The sequence below is a fragment of the Filicampus tigris genome, chromosome 13 (genome assembly GCF_054856515.1).
Source record: "Filicampus tigris isolate MCC_2025a chromosome 13, RoL_Ftig_1.0, whole genome shotgun sequence".
NCBI lineage: Eukaryota > Metazoa > Chordata > Actinopteri > Syngnathiformes > Syngnathidae > Filicampus > Filicampus tigris.
Genome location: NC_141229.1, coordinates 976,024 through 989,924, shown reverse-complemented (window position 1 = coordinate 989,924; position 13,901 = coordinate 976,024). Strand labels below are relative to the sequence as shown.

At 43.7% G+C, this 13,901-nt stretch overlaps 1 protein-coding gene across 1 annotated transcript in view; it reads right to left on the bottom strand.

The window, feature by feature from the left end:
* gfra4a (GDNF family receptor alpha 4a) overlaps positions 1–13,096 on the bottom strand; it is a 112,641-nt gene extending 99,545 nt beyond the window's left edge. The window contains exons 1-2 of the mRNA XM_086050003.1: positions 13,057–13,096; positions 12,799–12,855 (exon numbers count right to left, since the gene is read on the bottom strand). Coding sequence (XP_085906129.1) covers positions 12,799–12,855; positions 13,057–13,096 — 97 coding nt within the window. The remainder of the gene's footprint in view (positions 1–12,798; positions 12,856–13,056) is intronic.
* Positions 13,097–13,901: the final 805 nt, after the last annotated feature.

The following is a 13,901-nucleotide window of genomic DNA, read 5'->3' as shown; positions in this document are numbered from 1 at the left end:
AGGAAGAAACGTTGAGAATGGATTGACGCCAAGTGGGCAACATTCATCACATGAAATGATGCTGTACAATGACGCAGTCGTCGTCACAGCAACAGCCAACCGTCCCTCATAGCCAAAGAGGAGAAGCGGCGGTAAAACAGGCCAAAATCCAGAAGATAAGAGGCGGGTTTAACCAAATTTGAGCGTGGAGAAATAAGCCTAAAGTTGAGATGAAAACATTTCTACAAACGTAGCCACACTCATTTCCACGAGTAAGATATTCCACAGCACTGGATCCCGAATAGAGAATGTTCTAGAATCTAGAACTTACCGACATCTTTTTAACAAAGGGAGAGAAGAAGTCGTGTCGAGAACGCAATGCGGTATGCAAGTTAGTCTCACCAGCGTGGCCCCTAAACATGAGCACATACAATTTTGCACAATTACTTGTGACTGGGAGTACAAGAATAACCTTGGGCAATGAGCCACGTGGCGCTTCACCAACCTACAACCATCATGCTCGGCACAGCAACAGGCTGGTAAAAAGTAACATGGAAATGTAGAGTTCTGGTACATTCCCTTTACAGCCACCTGATCAATCAAAAGGCAGTTGAGTTCAGTGTTGGTGGCGCTCAAAATCTGTTGATCACAATCGTCAAATTTCAAACAAAACAAATCGACAAAAAACAATGGTCGCGGCAGAAGCGGCAGTGACAAACGACCTGCTGTCAGGCCGACGTTTGACGGCAAACTTAATTTTCCGCCCGCTTGTCGAGGAACATTATCTTGACCGGAACCGAATGGTTCTATTATTGGGATAAAACAGGCCTTGGGGGAGGTCGGCGGCGGCCAAAGGGGAAATAATGAGTTCTTTCATGGCAGCATGAGCTTAAAGAAACATTTAATTAGAAAGTGACGAGCCCGCGCCACCTTTTATTTTTTTCTCTTTGCCGCGAAAGACGCCTCGAAAGACGCGCAATCAGTGATTCCGAAGAGGCCGGGGAAAAAAAATAATTAGCCGCCCACGTCGCCACGCGTCCCCGCCGAGGAAAGACAAGGAGGCGCTAATGATTTGCATATTCCCGACGCGCTGACAGCGGCCCTGCCAAATTTCACTGGATTTTGGCATGTAGGCGGCAGGTGCTCGCTGCTGTGACAGCCGACTCAATAAATTACTCATAATGACTCACAGATTACATTTTTTTTTAAAAGCAAAAGTGGAGGTAAAACCACATCTTTTAAAACATTACAAGTCCCCACGTGTCGAATAAATGAGCGCACGTGTGGACACAAAATGAGGAAAAACGGCATCCAGCTGCGACCTAACACAAACGCATGAGTTGGTTACATAGCTAATTTGAATTATCATGTGGCTGTTCTTATTGACTTGCTTTGTCATAAAATAATTTAGGCAAACTAAACTTAGCCGGGCTAATAAAATGAAATACTCTTGAACTCGGGCGAGCTAAACAAAAACAAAAGTGGCCTAAGCTAAATTATAAAGATTTTGGAAAAGAAAGTAAATGGGTAAAAATCAACAAATCTAAGACAGACTTTATCAAACTAAAACTAGGCTAAGATTGGCTAAAATAAGATGATTAGACAGGATAAAGGTTAAAAGGTAGGTTCAGGTAAGAAAGTAGGCTTAGCTATGATAAGACATATGAGAAAAGCTTTACTAAAACATACTGAGCTAAAATTAGCGAAGATAGGCTAACATATAGGCTCAAGTAAGATAATACGGATAGCAAAGATATGTAAACAAGGCTAAAGTAAAAGAAAATAAATTAACTCGATTTTATTGAGCTAAAACAAACTAGGCTAGGCTTCCGTAAGATCATCAAAAATGAGCTAGGTTAATATAAACTAAGGTAAGAAAAAGCAGGCCAAACTAAAGTAAACAGCTCTGCTCAAATGATGGACTTCTGCTAGGCTACAATATTCTAACAAGTAAATCTCAGATCGGCTAAACCAAACATAGCAATACTGGGCAAGCTAAGAACCTAGGCACCAAAATGATCCCGAATAAGCAGTGCAAAACACGCACTAAAACACACAAACATACGCTACATCTCAGAGCAGATAGACTAAGGTAGGCTAAAGTAGGCAGGAAAATACAAAAAGTGACAACTCACGGAGCGGCTCAACCAAGTTCAATTAAGATAAACAAGGCTAATCTGTGAGCCACAGAAGTGGTGAAGATGAAGTAGCATTTAGGCGAGCGTAATGTTAGCGTTGCTCCAGCGGGCCCTAAAGCAGAGTAACACGTGGGGGCAGAGCAACTTCTTTATTTATCGCCTACATAAAAGCCAGGGAGGCGTGAAAGGTAATAAGGGTGCGGGATGGAGGACGGGGAGCGGGATGAAGCACACATGGCACCACCACCACCACCACCACCGTGCCATTCATGCTAATTTCACACCCGTTCGTTAGGCTACAAAAGCTCCATCGCGGCTGCCGCTTTCACACTAGCACAATCTGCCTCCACCAATTTTATAGCGGAAAAAAAAATGTAGAAGGGAAAAAAAAAAAAAGGCTCTGCTGAGGAGCTGATAGTGAGCACCCTGGTATGATGAGTGAGTTCAAACGAGGTTACCCAATTTGAGGAGCGGCTGACAACATTTTACCAGCAAGATTAAAGACTAAAGATGTAAGATGAATAATGAGAATGCAGGCTAAATTAAAAGCTAGATGATAAAAGCTAAGATAAACTAAGATAGCATGGCCCTAGGTTAGGATAGGCTAACGTAATAGCTTGTTAGCCCTGGTTAAAGGTTAAGGATAGAGTACTGATGGTTAATGAAGTTAAAAGCTTAACTCGATTGGTAAGGTACAAACAGCTAGGCCAAAATAGGCTAAAACTAAGCAAAGGCAGGCTAAGATGCAACTTTGTGAAATGCAAATAAGATGGCTAGCGCAGGCAAACATAAGAGCTCAGATCTAGGCAAAGGCTAGGCAAAAGATAAGGTTAGGATACAGTAGTCTTGGCTAAATTAGAGAAGAAACCAAGACAATCATAAGACCAACTAAGATGGGCTAAAACGTGCCAAGCACAACTTGATACACAGCAGTGAGACTTGAAAAGGGTTAGAAAAGAAAAAGAACACAAGGAAACACAGCAGAGTTTAAGAATCCCTGGTGTAGAATAGCAATGGGATTTGCAAGGCTAAACTAGTAGTCCATGTTGATGTCCCCATGATGTGTACGGCATAAACTAAGATATCTCACGCCACATGGCGTTGCTGGCCTAATCGTGGCACCGTGATACACATTTGAGCAACAGCTTTTGCCTCTCCTGTGGGAGATTTGCAACATCATAGCCGCTAATGACGCTAACCTGAAACCTCAAAGCTAAGCTTTTTTGACGCCATTGTCAGTGGGGTTCGGCTCTTCCGAGGCACACCTTGGGATCGCTCTGTCGCCCTCGCTGGCGGGATTAGCGTCAAATCCTCAACTCCGGTAACACCCTCGGCGGGGAGCGCAGAACCTGCCGTGTCCAAATCGTCCCTGACGACCATTGGACGTTGAGTGAAAAGGTTCGCTGCCAAATTAGTCATTCGTACGGATTAAGAACACGCACATAAGGCTCAAAACCCTAACTGCGGCTGGTCCAAATACTCGTTCAAAACCCTCATTTGAAAACCCTAACGTGTTCCAAACTAAAGCCCAGGCTTGAAACCCCACCGTGAACCCAAACATGACTTCAAATTCTACTTTAAAACCCTAACTGGGTTTTGAAACCCCATTGTCTATCAAGGAAATGGAGTCTAATTGAAATTGGCAATAACTCGAGCTGCCAGTTCAGGGTAAAAGACAAACTTTCAATTTTATGTTGTTGTTTTTTTAAATTTAGTTTGTTTTAATACAATCCCAAACCGGCACATTCTGTAAAGGAAAAACTACTCCCTGCCGTCTGTTTTCTGGTGCCTCGTGTGTGTAAAGGCGCCTCCGCCTCCGCCTCCGCCGCATCTTGTCGTCAATTTGGCGGCGTGCCGAGCGTCAGGAGGAGGCCTGCTGATGTGACGACTGGAGCGCGGCCACCTTTGCGTCTTCTGTCTGCCGCTGTCCTCCTCCGTACGGCTCCGCTTTGATCAGACGTGCGCGCGCACACGCACGTCCACACGCGCACACACATGATGTTCACGCGCGTGGAAAGGGCTGAGAAATCTTTTGACATTATACAAAGTTGTTTTTATTAGTCGCCCTGATTGTACACTTAAGCCGAGCCCACTCAATCATTGACATCTTTTTGAAAGCACAATCTAGTCTTGGAACCCTACTTTGAAACCCAATGTTCAAACACTGATTTGAAAATCTACTTTGAAACTATAACCACGGCTTGCAACCCTACTTTGAAACACCAACTAAGGCTTAAGACCTAACTTTGAAATAATAACCCTCGGCCGAGTCGAAGACTTATTTTGAAACCCCAATCCTATTCTAAAACCCTAATTTAAAACCCAATTTGTAGTTTGAAACCATAAAACAGGTGCGAAACCCAACTTGTACTTTGAAAGCCTAACCCCGGCTTGACACCCTAATTTGAAAGCCAACTTGTACTTTGAAAGCCTAACGCCCGTCTTGAAAGCTTAACTTGAAACCACAACCTGTCCTAGAGAACTCCTTTAGAAATTATGCAAATAGTTTATTTTTATTCTCCATGACTGCACATTTAAGCCCAACCCATCAAGCTCATCTTCACCTTAAAAGTCTTCAGCGCGCACGCACGCACACACCTTAAAGAGACTAAGCTGCTGTTCTTCCTGCTCTCCTCCTGTCGTGTCTCTTCACACCTGTCTGTCCGTCTGTCTGTCCGTTTTTCTGCACCCAATTGGGCGTCCATGTTGTGTGACAAAATGTCTGTCGCTGGATGCCTCCAACATGTGACTCTGTCAATCCGCGGCGCTTATCCACATGCTGCAGTGTGCATGCCAGGCCACTAGTGGGCAGCATACAAAACTGCCAGGGGGGAACACAGACTCCGGACGGTGCTGCCATCTGCCTCAAGCAGCTGCGTTAGCACGCTAACATGTGATATCGTTCGATGTAAATGAGTTCAGTGAGAAAAATTGCCAAAATGAAACCCTCATTTTAAACCCTGACCAAGACTGGGAACCCTACTTTGAAACTTGAGCTTGGCTTGAAACCCTCATTTGAAACCTAAACCCTGACTTGGAGCACTAATTTTAAACTGACTTACTGAAACTCTTGTTTGAAACCCTGTGTTTGAATCTCTCATTTGAGTCCATAACCCTTGTTTGAAACCCTAGCCCTGGCTTGAAAGCCAACCTTGAAACTCTGCTTTGCGTTTGTTACTTTGTGAATGTTGACCTCCTTTTAGCGATGACGCCGCTACCTTGCGGCGCTCGATTTCCGAGGTGATAAATGTTTAAAGCCCGGTCTTGTTTGCAAAACGTCTTCGTTTAGATCAACGACATAATAAACCTCCGCTGGCAGATTATGAATAACGACGGCGCTCGAGCAGCCCGAACGCCGTATTGTTCCCTCGGCCATTCAATCATTCATCAGCGGAAAATAAGCAGTGGGGAAGAAAATGTTTGATTGTGTGCGCCTGGCAGCTTAAAAGGAGAACAGGTGGATCAACATCAAACGCTTCCTGTCGCGCGTGTTCAAGTGTTTGCATAAAGCGTCTTCTTTAACAGAGTCACTGCTTTCTGCTTAAAATTTTTTTTTGTAAAAACGCTTTTGTGAGCACTATTTTTGTTCCAATGGGGGACAAGCAAGTGCTTGTATTGTGAAGGCTAACTTTTGATTAGCAATTAGCTGCTAGGTGGGAAATGATATCTTTGTGTGACATTGAGTTTGGTATTTTGTGGCGACTCATCAAAATTTACCGCCATGCTTTGCCCACGCGCAATGACAGAAATTCAAACTATCGTTTGGCCATGGCCGCCTGTCTAGTGTATTTGGGCCAAATTTGGTGGCAATCAGACAAAATGTCGAGTAGTAGTTTGTCTTTAAAGGAGCCCTGCAAATGTCCAATGTGAGCCTGAAATGGCTGCTACAAGCCAACACGGAAGACTTCCTGACCCTTTTCAGACAGGCATTCTTGGGACTCTTTTGTGGCTCCATTCATGATAGACAAATCAACCAACATTTTTTTTTTTAATTTTGTTTAATCTCAAGGTCAATACTGAGCCAAAATGGCAGTTATACAGGCAAAAATGACTGACTTCCTGTGGCTTTTCAGGCATGCATGGGTCCTTGAGACTTTTTTGTGGGTCCACTCATCATGGATATGTACACCAAATTTCACATTGCATTAGGTTAGCTCCATTTTTGTGTCAAATTCTAGAGGGTGCAACCAACCAAACAAGGGGCCTTTGAACCAAAATGGCTGATTGCCTGAGTCTTTTCAGGCATGGTTTCTAGAGTTTTTTTTTTTTTTTTACCAGTACTTGTCGACTGAATTTCATGTTGCTAAGCGAAACTGGCTTTGGTGGATGAATATTTGTATCCATCCATTCATTCATTTTCAGAATCCAGTATAATTCTAAAGGGTACTAACAAGCCAAAATTGGCAATTTAAACCAAGATGGTAGACATCTTTTAGGCATGGCTTCTTCAGACGTTTTTGCGGGTCTATCTCACGACAGACACATTTAGCCAATTTCTCTTTGCTAGGGCAACCTTTTTGGGGGGGGATCTTGAGAAATTTTGTGGCTCTACTCATAGATTTGCATACCGAATTTAATGTTGCTCGGTATTTTAGGGCTGAATTTTTGTGTAAAATTTTTAGAGGCTAGCAACCAAACATGGGCCCTTTGAACCGAAATGGCCGACTTCCTGAGTCTTTTGAGCATTGGCCTCTTAAGACTTTTTTGTGGCTCTACTCATGCCGACCAAATTTCACCTTGCTAAGATCTGAGGGCTGATTTGATTTGATTTTTATCTCTAGGCTACTACCAAGCCAAAATGGGCACTTTGAGCCAGACTCGCAGACTTGCTGTGTCTTCTCAGTCATGGCTTCTTAAGACTTTTTTGTGGCCCTCCTCATGATAGACACGCCTAGCAAATTTCTTGAAACTGGCTGATTTATGGTAAATCGGTTATTTCAAAGCAAAATGGCCGCAATCTCACAAACAAGCTCAAGTGGACGTCGACGTCGTTGTGTCAGAAGAGACGAAATGTCAAATACAGATGAGAAGAAATCAATGCGATTGAGTCGGAAAGGGAGATTGGGCAACTGTTGGATTGGGGGGGATTTATGTGATTTCTTTTTGGGTGGGTGTGACGTTACCTCATGCAGCTTGGCCCCAGCGGGAGGCTCCTTCGGCTTTACCTGCCGAGTGTGACGCAACGCAGCTCCCGAGTGGAGTAAGGCGCTGAAACGAATAAACGATACAACGGAATAAACGGAGCCCAGATGAGGGGACGGCCTCGCCACGCGTGACGGCTGCACGCCTGCGTTTACTGGGCCGCGCGCTTGGCCGGCTTGACCCTTCGCGGCAAAGCAACCATTAACATTTCATACGCGCTCTGCGTTAGAAAGTCTTACGTTAGAGTGACGCAAAATCGACATCAACGCAACCCCAAGTCTGACTGATTCAAGTTGGAAAGTGCAAACCTGCCGTGAAATTTGAATTCTTAACTCTTGCTTGAAACCTTACTCTGAAACTGTAACCCTGGCTTGAAAGTAACGTTATTTCAAAGCATAACCATGTCTTAAAAATGCTCATTTGAGATCCTAACCCCGGTTCAAAACCTTGCACTTCAATTCTAACTCTGACTTGAAACCTTACTTGAAAGCCCAAACATTAGCTTGAAGCCCTAATTTCAAAATGTAGGCCTGGCCCGAAAGCCTGGTTTGAAAGCTTAATCCTGGTTTGAAACATCAACCTGAAGCCCAAACCTTTGCTTGAAAACCTAACCATGGCTTGAAACCCAACTTTAAAAGCAAAACTAGGGCTTGAAATCTAAACCCTACTCTTAAATTGTCACCCTAGCTTGAAACCCTAACCCCTTAAAATCCTATTATGTAACCCCACCTCGAAGCCCTAACCCTGGCTGCAAACCCTACTTTGAAACTATAACCCTGACTTGAAACACCAACCTGAAGGCCAAATTCTTGCTTGAAATCCTACCCTCGAACCCCAGCAGTTGCCTGAAACTCAAGTTTGAAACCCTAAACCTGACTATTAAACGCCCACCCTGTATCGAAACCTTACTTTGAAGAGCTAAGTTTGCCATTTGACACTCTACCCCTTACTTAATACTTAAATCCTTGTATGAAACTCTGGCTTGGAACCCTACTTTGAAACCCTAAGCCTCGTCTGAAACCACTCCCACTCTTGTGCATCAAAGAGCCTTGCTCAAACGGCGGCCACATTTATTTGATATCCATCTCAAGGTCCCTGTATTAGTATGCTCTTTGTCCTCACTAATAGGACAACTTTGGAATACTAGTTGGACAACCACACACCAGTAAGGCCAAACTGTGCCCTAGTGGACAACCACATGCTACTAGTGCTGTAAGTGAGATGAGGAAATTCGACTAGCTAACATCTAGTGCTTCACAATAGTACTAATAGCGTCAACTAGTGCACAGTTGCGCCTCACTAGTAACATGCACTTGTGCTACTAGTACGCCAAAGTTGACTTGCCGATGCGCAGAAATGGCAACCCGCGGTGGAAGGCAATAACGTTACTCGTCAGACACTTGTTCTACGCGTGCGCCCAATTGTCTTCCTAGTACAAGCTGGGCATCGGCAAAATGCTCCAACGGCAAGGGGGGAAATGACACGTGCGATGTTTGGACACACTTGAAAGCAAACGACAAGGCCCGGCGGAGGCGTGCCGCGTGCCGCCCGCCGGTACCCCGGAGGCTTTCGCGCCCTGCCATGCTTTTGCCCTGGCTGACAAATGGCAAACGTATTTGGCCCATGGCCACTTTGCGCCGTGATTTACAAGGACCCTGGCGCGCGCTACCTGCTCATTATTTCCGCCTCCCACGTTCACTCGACATGACAGCTTTCCCACGCCGGCAAGACGGCGGCACAATGGGCCGACCGAGGTAACGGCTCGCGCTCTTTTGTCGCCGCTGAGGCTCCCGGTGCAATTTTGCACTCGTTTCTTCTCGGTCACGCCGCCAATCGCACGTTCTCATTCGCAGATCCGGTTTGGCTCCAGTTTCTTCGGGTCTCAGCGGTTTCATTTCTGCAAGTCGACTTTCCCGTTTTGCGGTCAAACTTGGCCGCCGCATTCGGGCCAAACGGCTGCGCCGAACTCAAACGGCAGACCGCCTGTGCGTTTTCAGGCATGGCTTTTTGACGGGTCTACTCATGATGGACGCACCCACCAAATTCTACGTCAAGCTAGCGCGTGCCTTGTCGGGCATGGACACTTGAGACTTTTTTGTGGGTCTACGACATGTCTGACAAATTTCATTTTGCTCAGTCAAACTGGCTTCGGGGCCTGAAATTCCCTGGGCATTTTTTTAGGGCAATAAAGAACCACAATTGGGGGGGCTTCAATCCAAAATTGTTGATTTTCGGAGTCTCCTTGGGCATAGATTCTTGAGACTTTTTTCTAGGTCTACAGACACGCCAAGCAAATTTCATATAGCTAAGTGAAAATGGGTTGAGGGGCTGAGTTTTGAAAAAGACAAAAGAAAACAAAACCAAGAGGTGTTGCCTTGCCCCGTCCACACACAATGACGGAAGCTCATATGTTTTGCAATTTTGTGTCAGCCAACTGTCAAGTATTCATGCTTCCAAATTGGCAGCAAGCAGAAAAAGAAAAGTTGAGATTTTTTTACGAAAAAGGTCCTGAAATTGCTGCTTACAACCAAAAGGGCAGACTTCCCGAATCTTTTAAGCCATGACTTCCTGAGACCTTTTTGTGGAACTACTCATGATACACATGGCTACCAAATTTCATGCGTCAAACGCCCAAAGGAACCTAAAATTGCCACTTCAAAGTAAAACGGCTGACTTCCTATGCCTTTTTGGAGGCTTGTTTTTGTTCGTGCAACTTGAGTAAGAAATTGGAGGTGTGCTGGCCTGACTGACACGATTGAGTTTGCTGTCCAATTAGGATGAGAGGCCGTGAAATGGCGAGCAGAGGACGAGGCCGTTATGTGAAGTGCCGCGAAGGGGCCCACGAGGACTTTGCAAAGGCGGACGGACAAGGCCGATACTTTGCTTTGACGTCCGGCCAATCGAGCGACGACGCGCAGCTGACTCCCGTCCGCACGCGTTAGAAGTTCAGCCATGCGCTTTGAGCGACGCGTGCATCCATGCGCGGCGGAACGCTCCACCGTTGCCCTCCCAGAAAATGTCAAAGGAGAGATCGATGTTTTCAAGCAAATGTTTCGGCAAGCGGCGTTGAGGTAGAATACTGACACGGCTTTAATATGGGGAAAGGAAAAACAGGACTGTCATTTGAAAAAGATTCAATTAAAAACGCTGAAAAATTAAAATGACAAAAATACTTGTAAATGAAGACTTCTTAAAGAATAAAAGTATTGCATTTAAACATGAAGTACAATCGAACTGTACTTAAAACCAGCTGAAGCCAAAGTAACAATGTACATTTAGTTCAGTGATTGACCACTAGAGGGAGCCCTCATTTCGCACTTGAAGAATTACTGCACTTTGGTGCTCTCATGATCGCCAACATCACTCATGACCTTCAGTACATTTGTCACATTTATTTTTGGTGGGGTGTTATGGTTACATTGTGGTATCCTTGGCCTCCTTTTTTAAAAATAAATAAATAAATCAGTGCACATTGAAGTAAGCTTTTTTTTGCCAACATTTTATTGATTTTTACCCTTAGATATTACTCGACCCGCAATGGCACCAGAACATGACCGGTTTTAGACTGACATTTTCTCTGGTGCTTTTCAGGAAGCAATGGCAAGGGAAAAAAAAAGTCAACTTTTACATATTTCATATTCACATATATACATACAGCAATATAAATAATTTGCATGTGTCTTTTTAATGAGATAAAAAAAAGAAAAAAATAGCCCTCCAACTGACAAAAAAAATGAATACATTTACGCTGATGAAAACCTCCTTGGCACGTGTTTAAAAAAAAAAACAACGACAAAAAAAAAAAAAACTAACATGAATGTTTAATACTTTATACTATGCGTAGATCCGCTCCAAGGCCAGTTGGCGTACTAGCATGTTAGCCAAGTGTGCTAACCGGACCTTAATGCACTCCATTTCATGAGCAGAATAACTAATTGTTGTGGAGCGTGCTGACATGTTATTAGCGAGGAAGCGTCGTATACACTCATTTTATGTGAGGCCTGCAGGGCCCCCGCGCGCATTCACAACCACCGCTTACCCGCGCGGCCCCTCCTGGCTGGCTCGCCGGGGGGATTTGGGCACCTAAATGAATAATGCATAGGGCCCGTTTCATTTTGAAAGCCGCCGTAATGAGGCACTTTTGCACCCGCATTTCTCCCTCCACTCAGGAGGAAAGAGGAGGGGGGTGTGGTGCGCCGTTTAAAGTGGCGACGTGATGCACTAAAGCTAGCAGAAAGGCTGCAAATTGAGCAAAAGATTATCAGAAAGTTTTTTTTTTGTACACAACAAACAAATGCTTTGCGCTCCACTGGGGCGGATCGTAATAAAGCATGCTAATCGCGTAATAGCCCCTCGCAACATTTTTCTGGGGAGAAGGAAAAGTATTTAACGAAGCAACACAGTGTCTCAAGTTTACTGATTATTAGGGGTGTGCATCTCTCCGATAAAAGACGATGCGGTTCGATGACGGTATAATTTCATGTGGAAGGATTCGATTCTGTTTGATTCGAAGGGATTCCTATTCGATACGGCTCACTTCAAGAGGGCATGATGCAATTTCCACATTTCTTGTTGTCATTTACAATAGGAATGAACAATACATACAAACATACATACATATATACATACAGACACACGTGCGTGCGTGCATGTAGGCCGGCGGGCTACCCATGTGAGCGACATGGGTGACCCCCGCACTAGAATCTCTACAACGGCCACAAATTGAGCCGAAGCTCATCGGAAAACGTTTTTTGGGGGGGTATAACAAACAAATGCTTTGTGCTCTACTGACGTGGTTTGTAATGAAGCATGCTAATCGCGTAATAGCTCGTCACAGCATTCAACGTTTTGGAGAGAAGACAACATCAGTTAATTAAGCGGCACAATGTTTCTATTTGCTGCTGTTGTCAGAGACTTGCCGAGACTCTGAGGAGACGTTCACAACCTCCACTGGCTAATCTAACTATATTCAAGCAATTATATATAGAATAATTAAATGGAATGAAAATGATATATGTGCATAACAGGCCACTTCTGAGTGTGGCAATTTGCAGCCCCACGTCGCTGTCACTTCAACACTCAGGTAGATTTGGGATGTTTTCTTTATTGCAGCAGTGCAACTCAGTGTGGTGGGAGCAATGGTGAAGGTGCATTCAGTCTGTGATGGTCAAAATTGTGCACGCCTCATAGCTCTGACTTAAGATAGAAAGAAATATCTGATCTTATAAAACAATATTAAATAAAGTCCTTATTATGACAGTGTGATCGTGTAGTGTATTAACCAGAACATTCTATTACAAACGACAACCTTCCTGGGAGTACAATTCTACAATTACTAGCAGTAAAAGAGAAAAAGAACACATTCACTCTCATTTACAGAGTGTCCCTGAACGTACCACACGTAGCAGAACGTGACTACGTAATATTATCTCAAATGGCGGCAGCGTTGAACGGCGGGATCGCGCAAGTACATTCAAATAAATGAAAAACACGACATTAAAAACAAGATACAGTTAAACTGAAAAGAGATGCACATTACCTGTAACACGGTGTGGTGGGCGCAATGGCGAAATTGCATTCAGTCTGTGATGGTCATCTGCGCAAGACACGAGCATTAGCAAATCAATATAACACGGAAAACGTTTCAGCCGACAAAACGTCACTTTAACAACAATACAGAAAGCAATGTGGGCTCATAAGGATTAATGGAACTATTTGAGCGCACCGTAGCAGTATAAAAGAATCAAATCAAAGTATATTGTGCATTTATCGGGACTATCAATGAGATGCGACTCACCACTGTGCCGCACTGTGTGCTTCTGCGTCACTTCCGCCATAATTTAATAAAGTGTGTGTATGTATATATATATATATATATATATATATATATATATATATATATATATATATATATATATATATATATATATATATATATATATATATATATATATATATATATATAAAATACTATAAAAATATACACACACACACAGAAAGTATTGTTTGCATCTCTTCACAAAAGACAAATTGATGCAGTTTTCAATACATGTGGTGCGAAACGATTCAAGAATGGTTGGATTTGCAAGTGAAACGGTTTGATTCGGTTCGACTCAGTGGGATTATGATTCGATTATATACTACCATATCAAATTGAATTGTAATCCCACTGAGTTGAACCGAATCAAATGGTTACGCTTTCAAATTGAACCGTCCTTGAATCGTTTCGCACTGACATATGGAAAACCGTAATGGATCGTCTTTTGCGGAGGGGTGCGTATACACTTATATATATTGCACACACACGTTACAATTTGTAGAGTTTTTTTGGGTCCAACTTGCGGTGCTGTACATATAATACCTGAAACAATCAGCAATAAACAATCAAATTATTTTAATTTGGTGGGCAGGTAGGGTTTGCAAATAAAAGAGCAAAGATTTACTGCACTCTAAATCAACACCAGGGTTGAATTCAAGGCTAATTTGCACCTTTTGTGTGTACACAGTCGGGTTTTTACGCAGAGGATTGCCATCATTCCTTCACAGTTCACAAGCAAAGCAGACAAGAATGTTAGCGGCCATTAAACTTCACTTTAACCAGCAGCCAACCATAAAGCAGCCATATGCAAATTTACTAGGGGT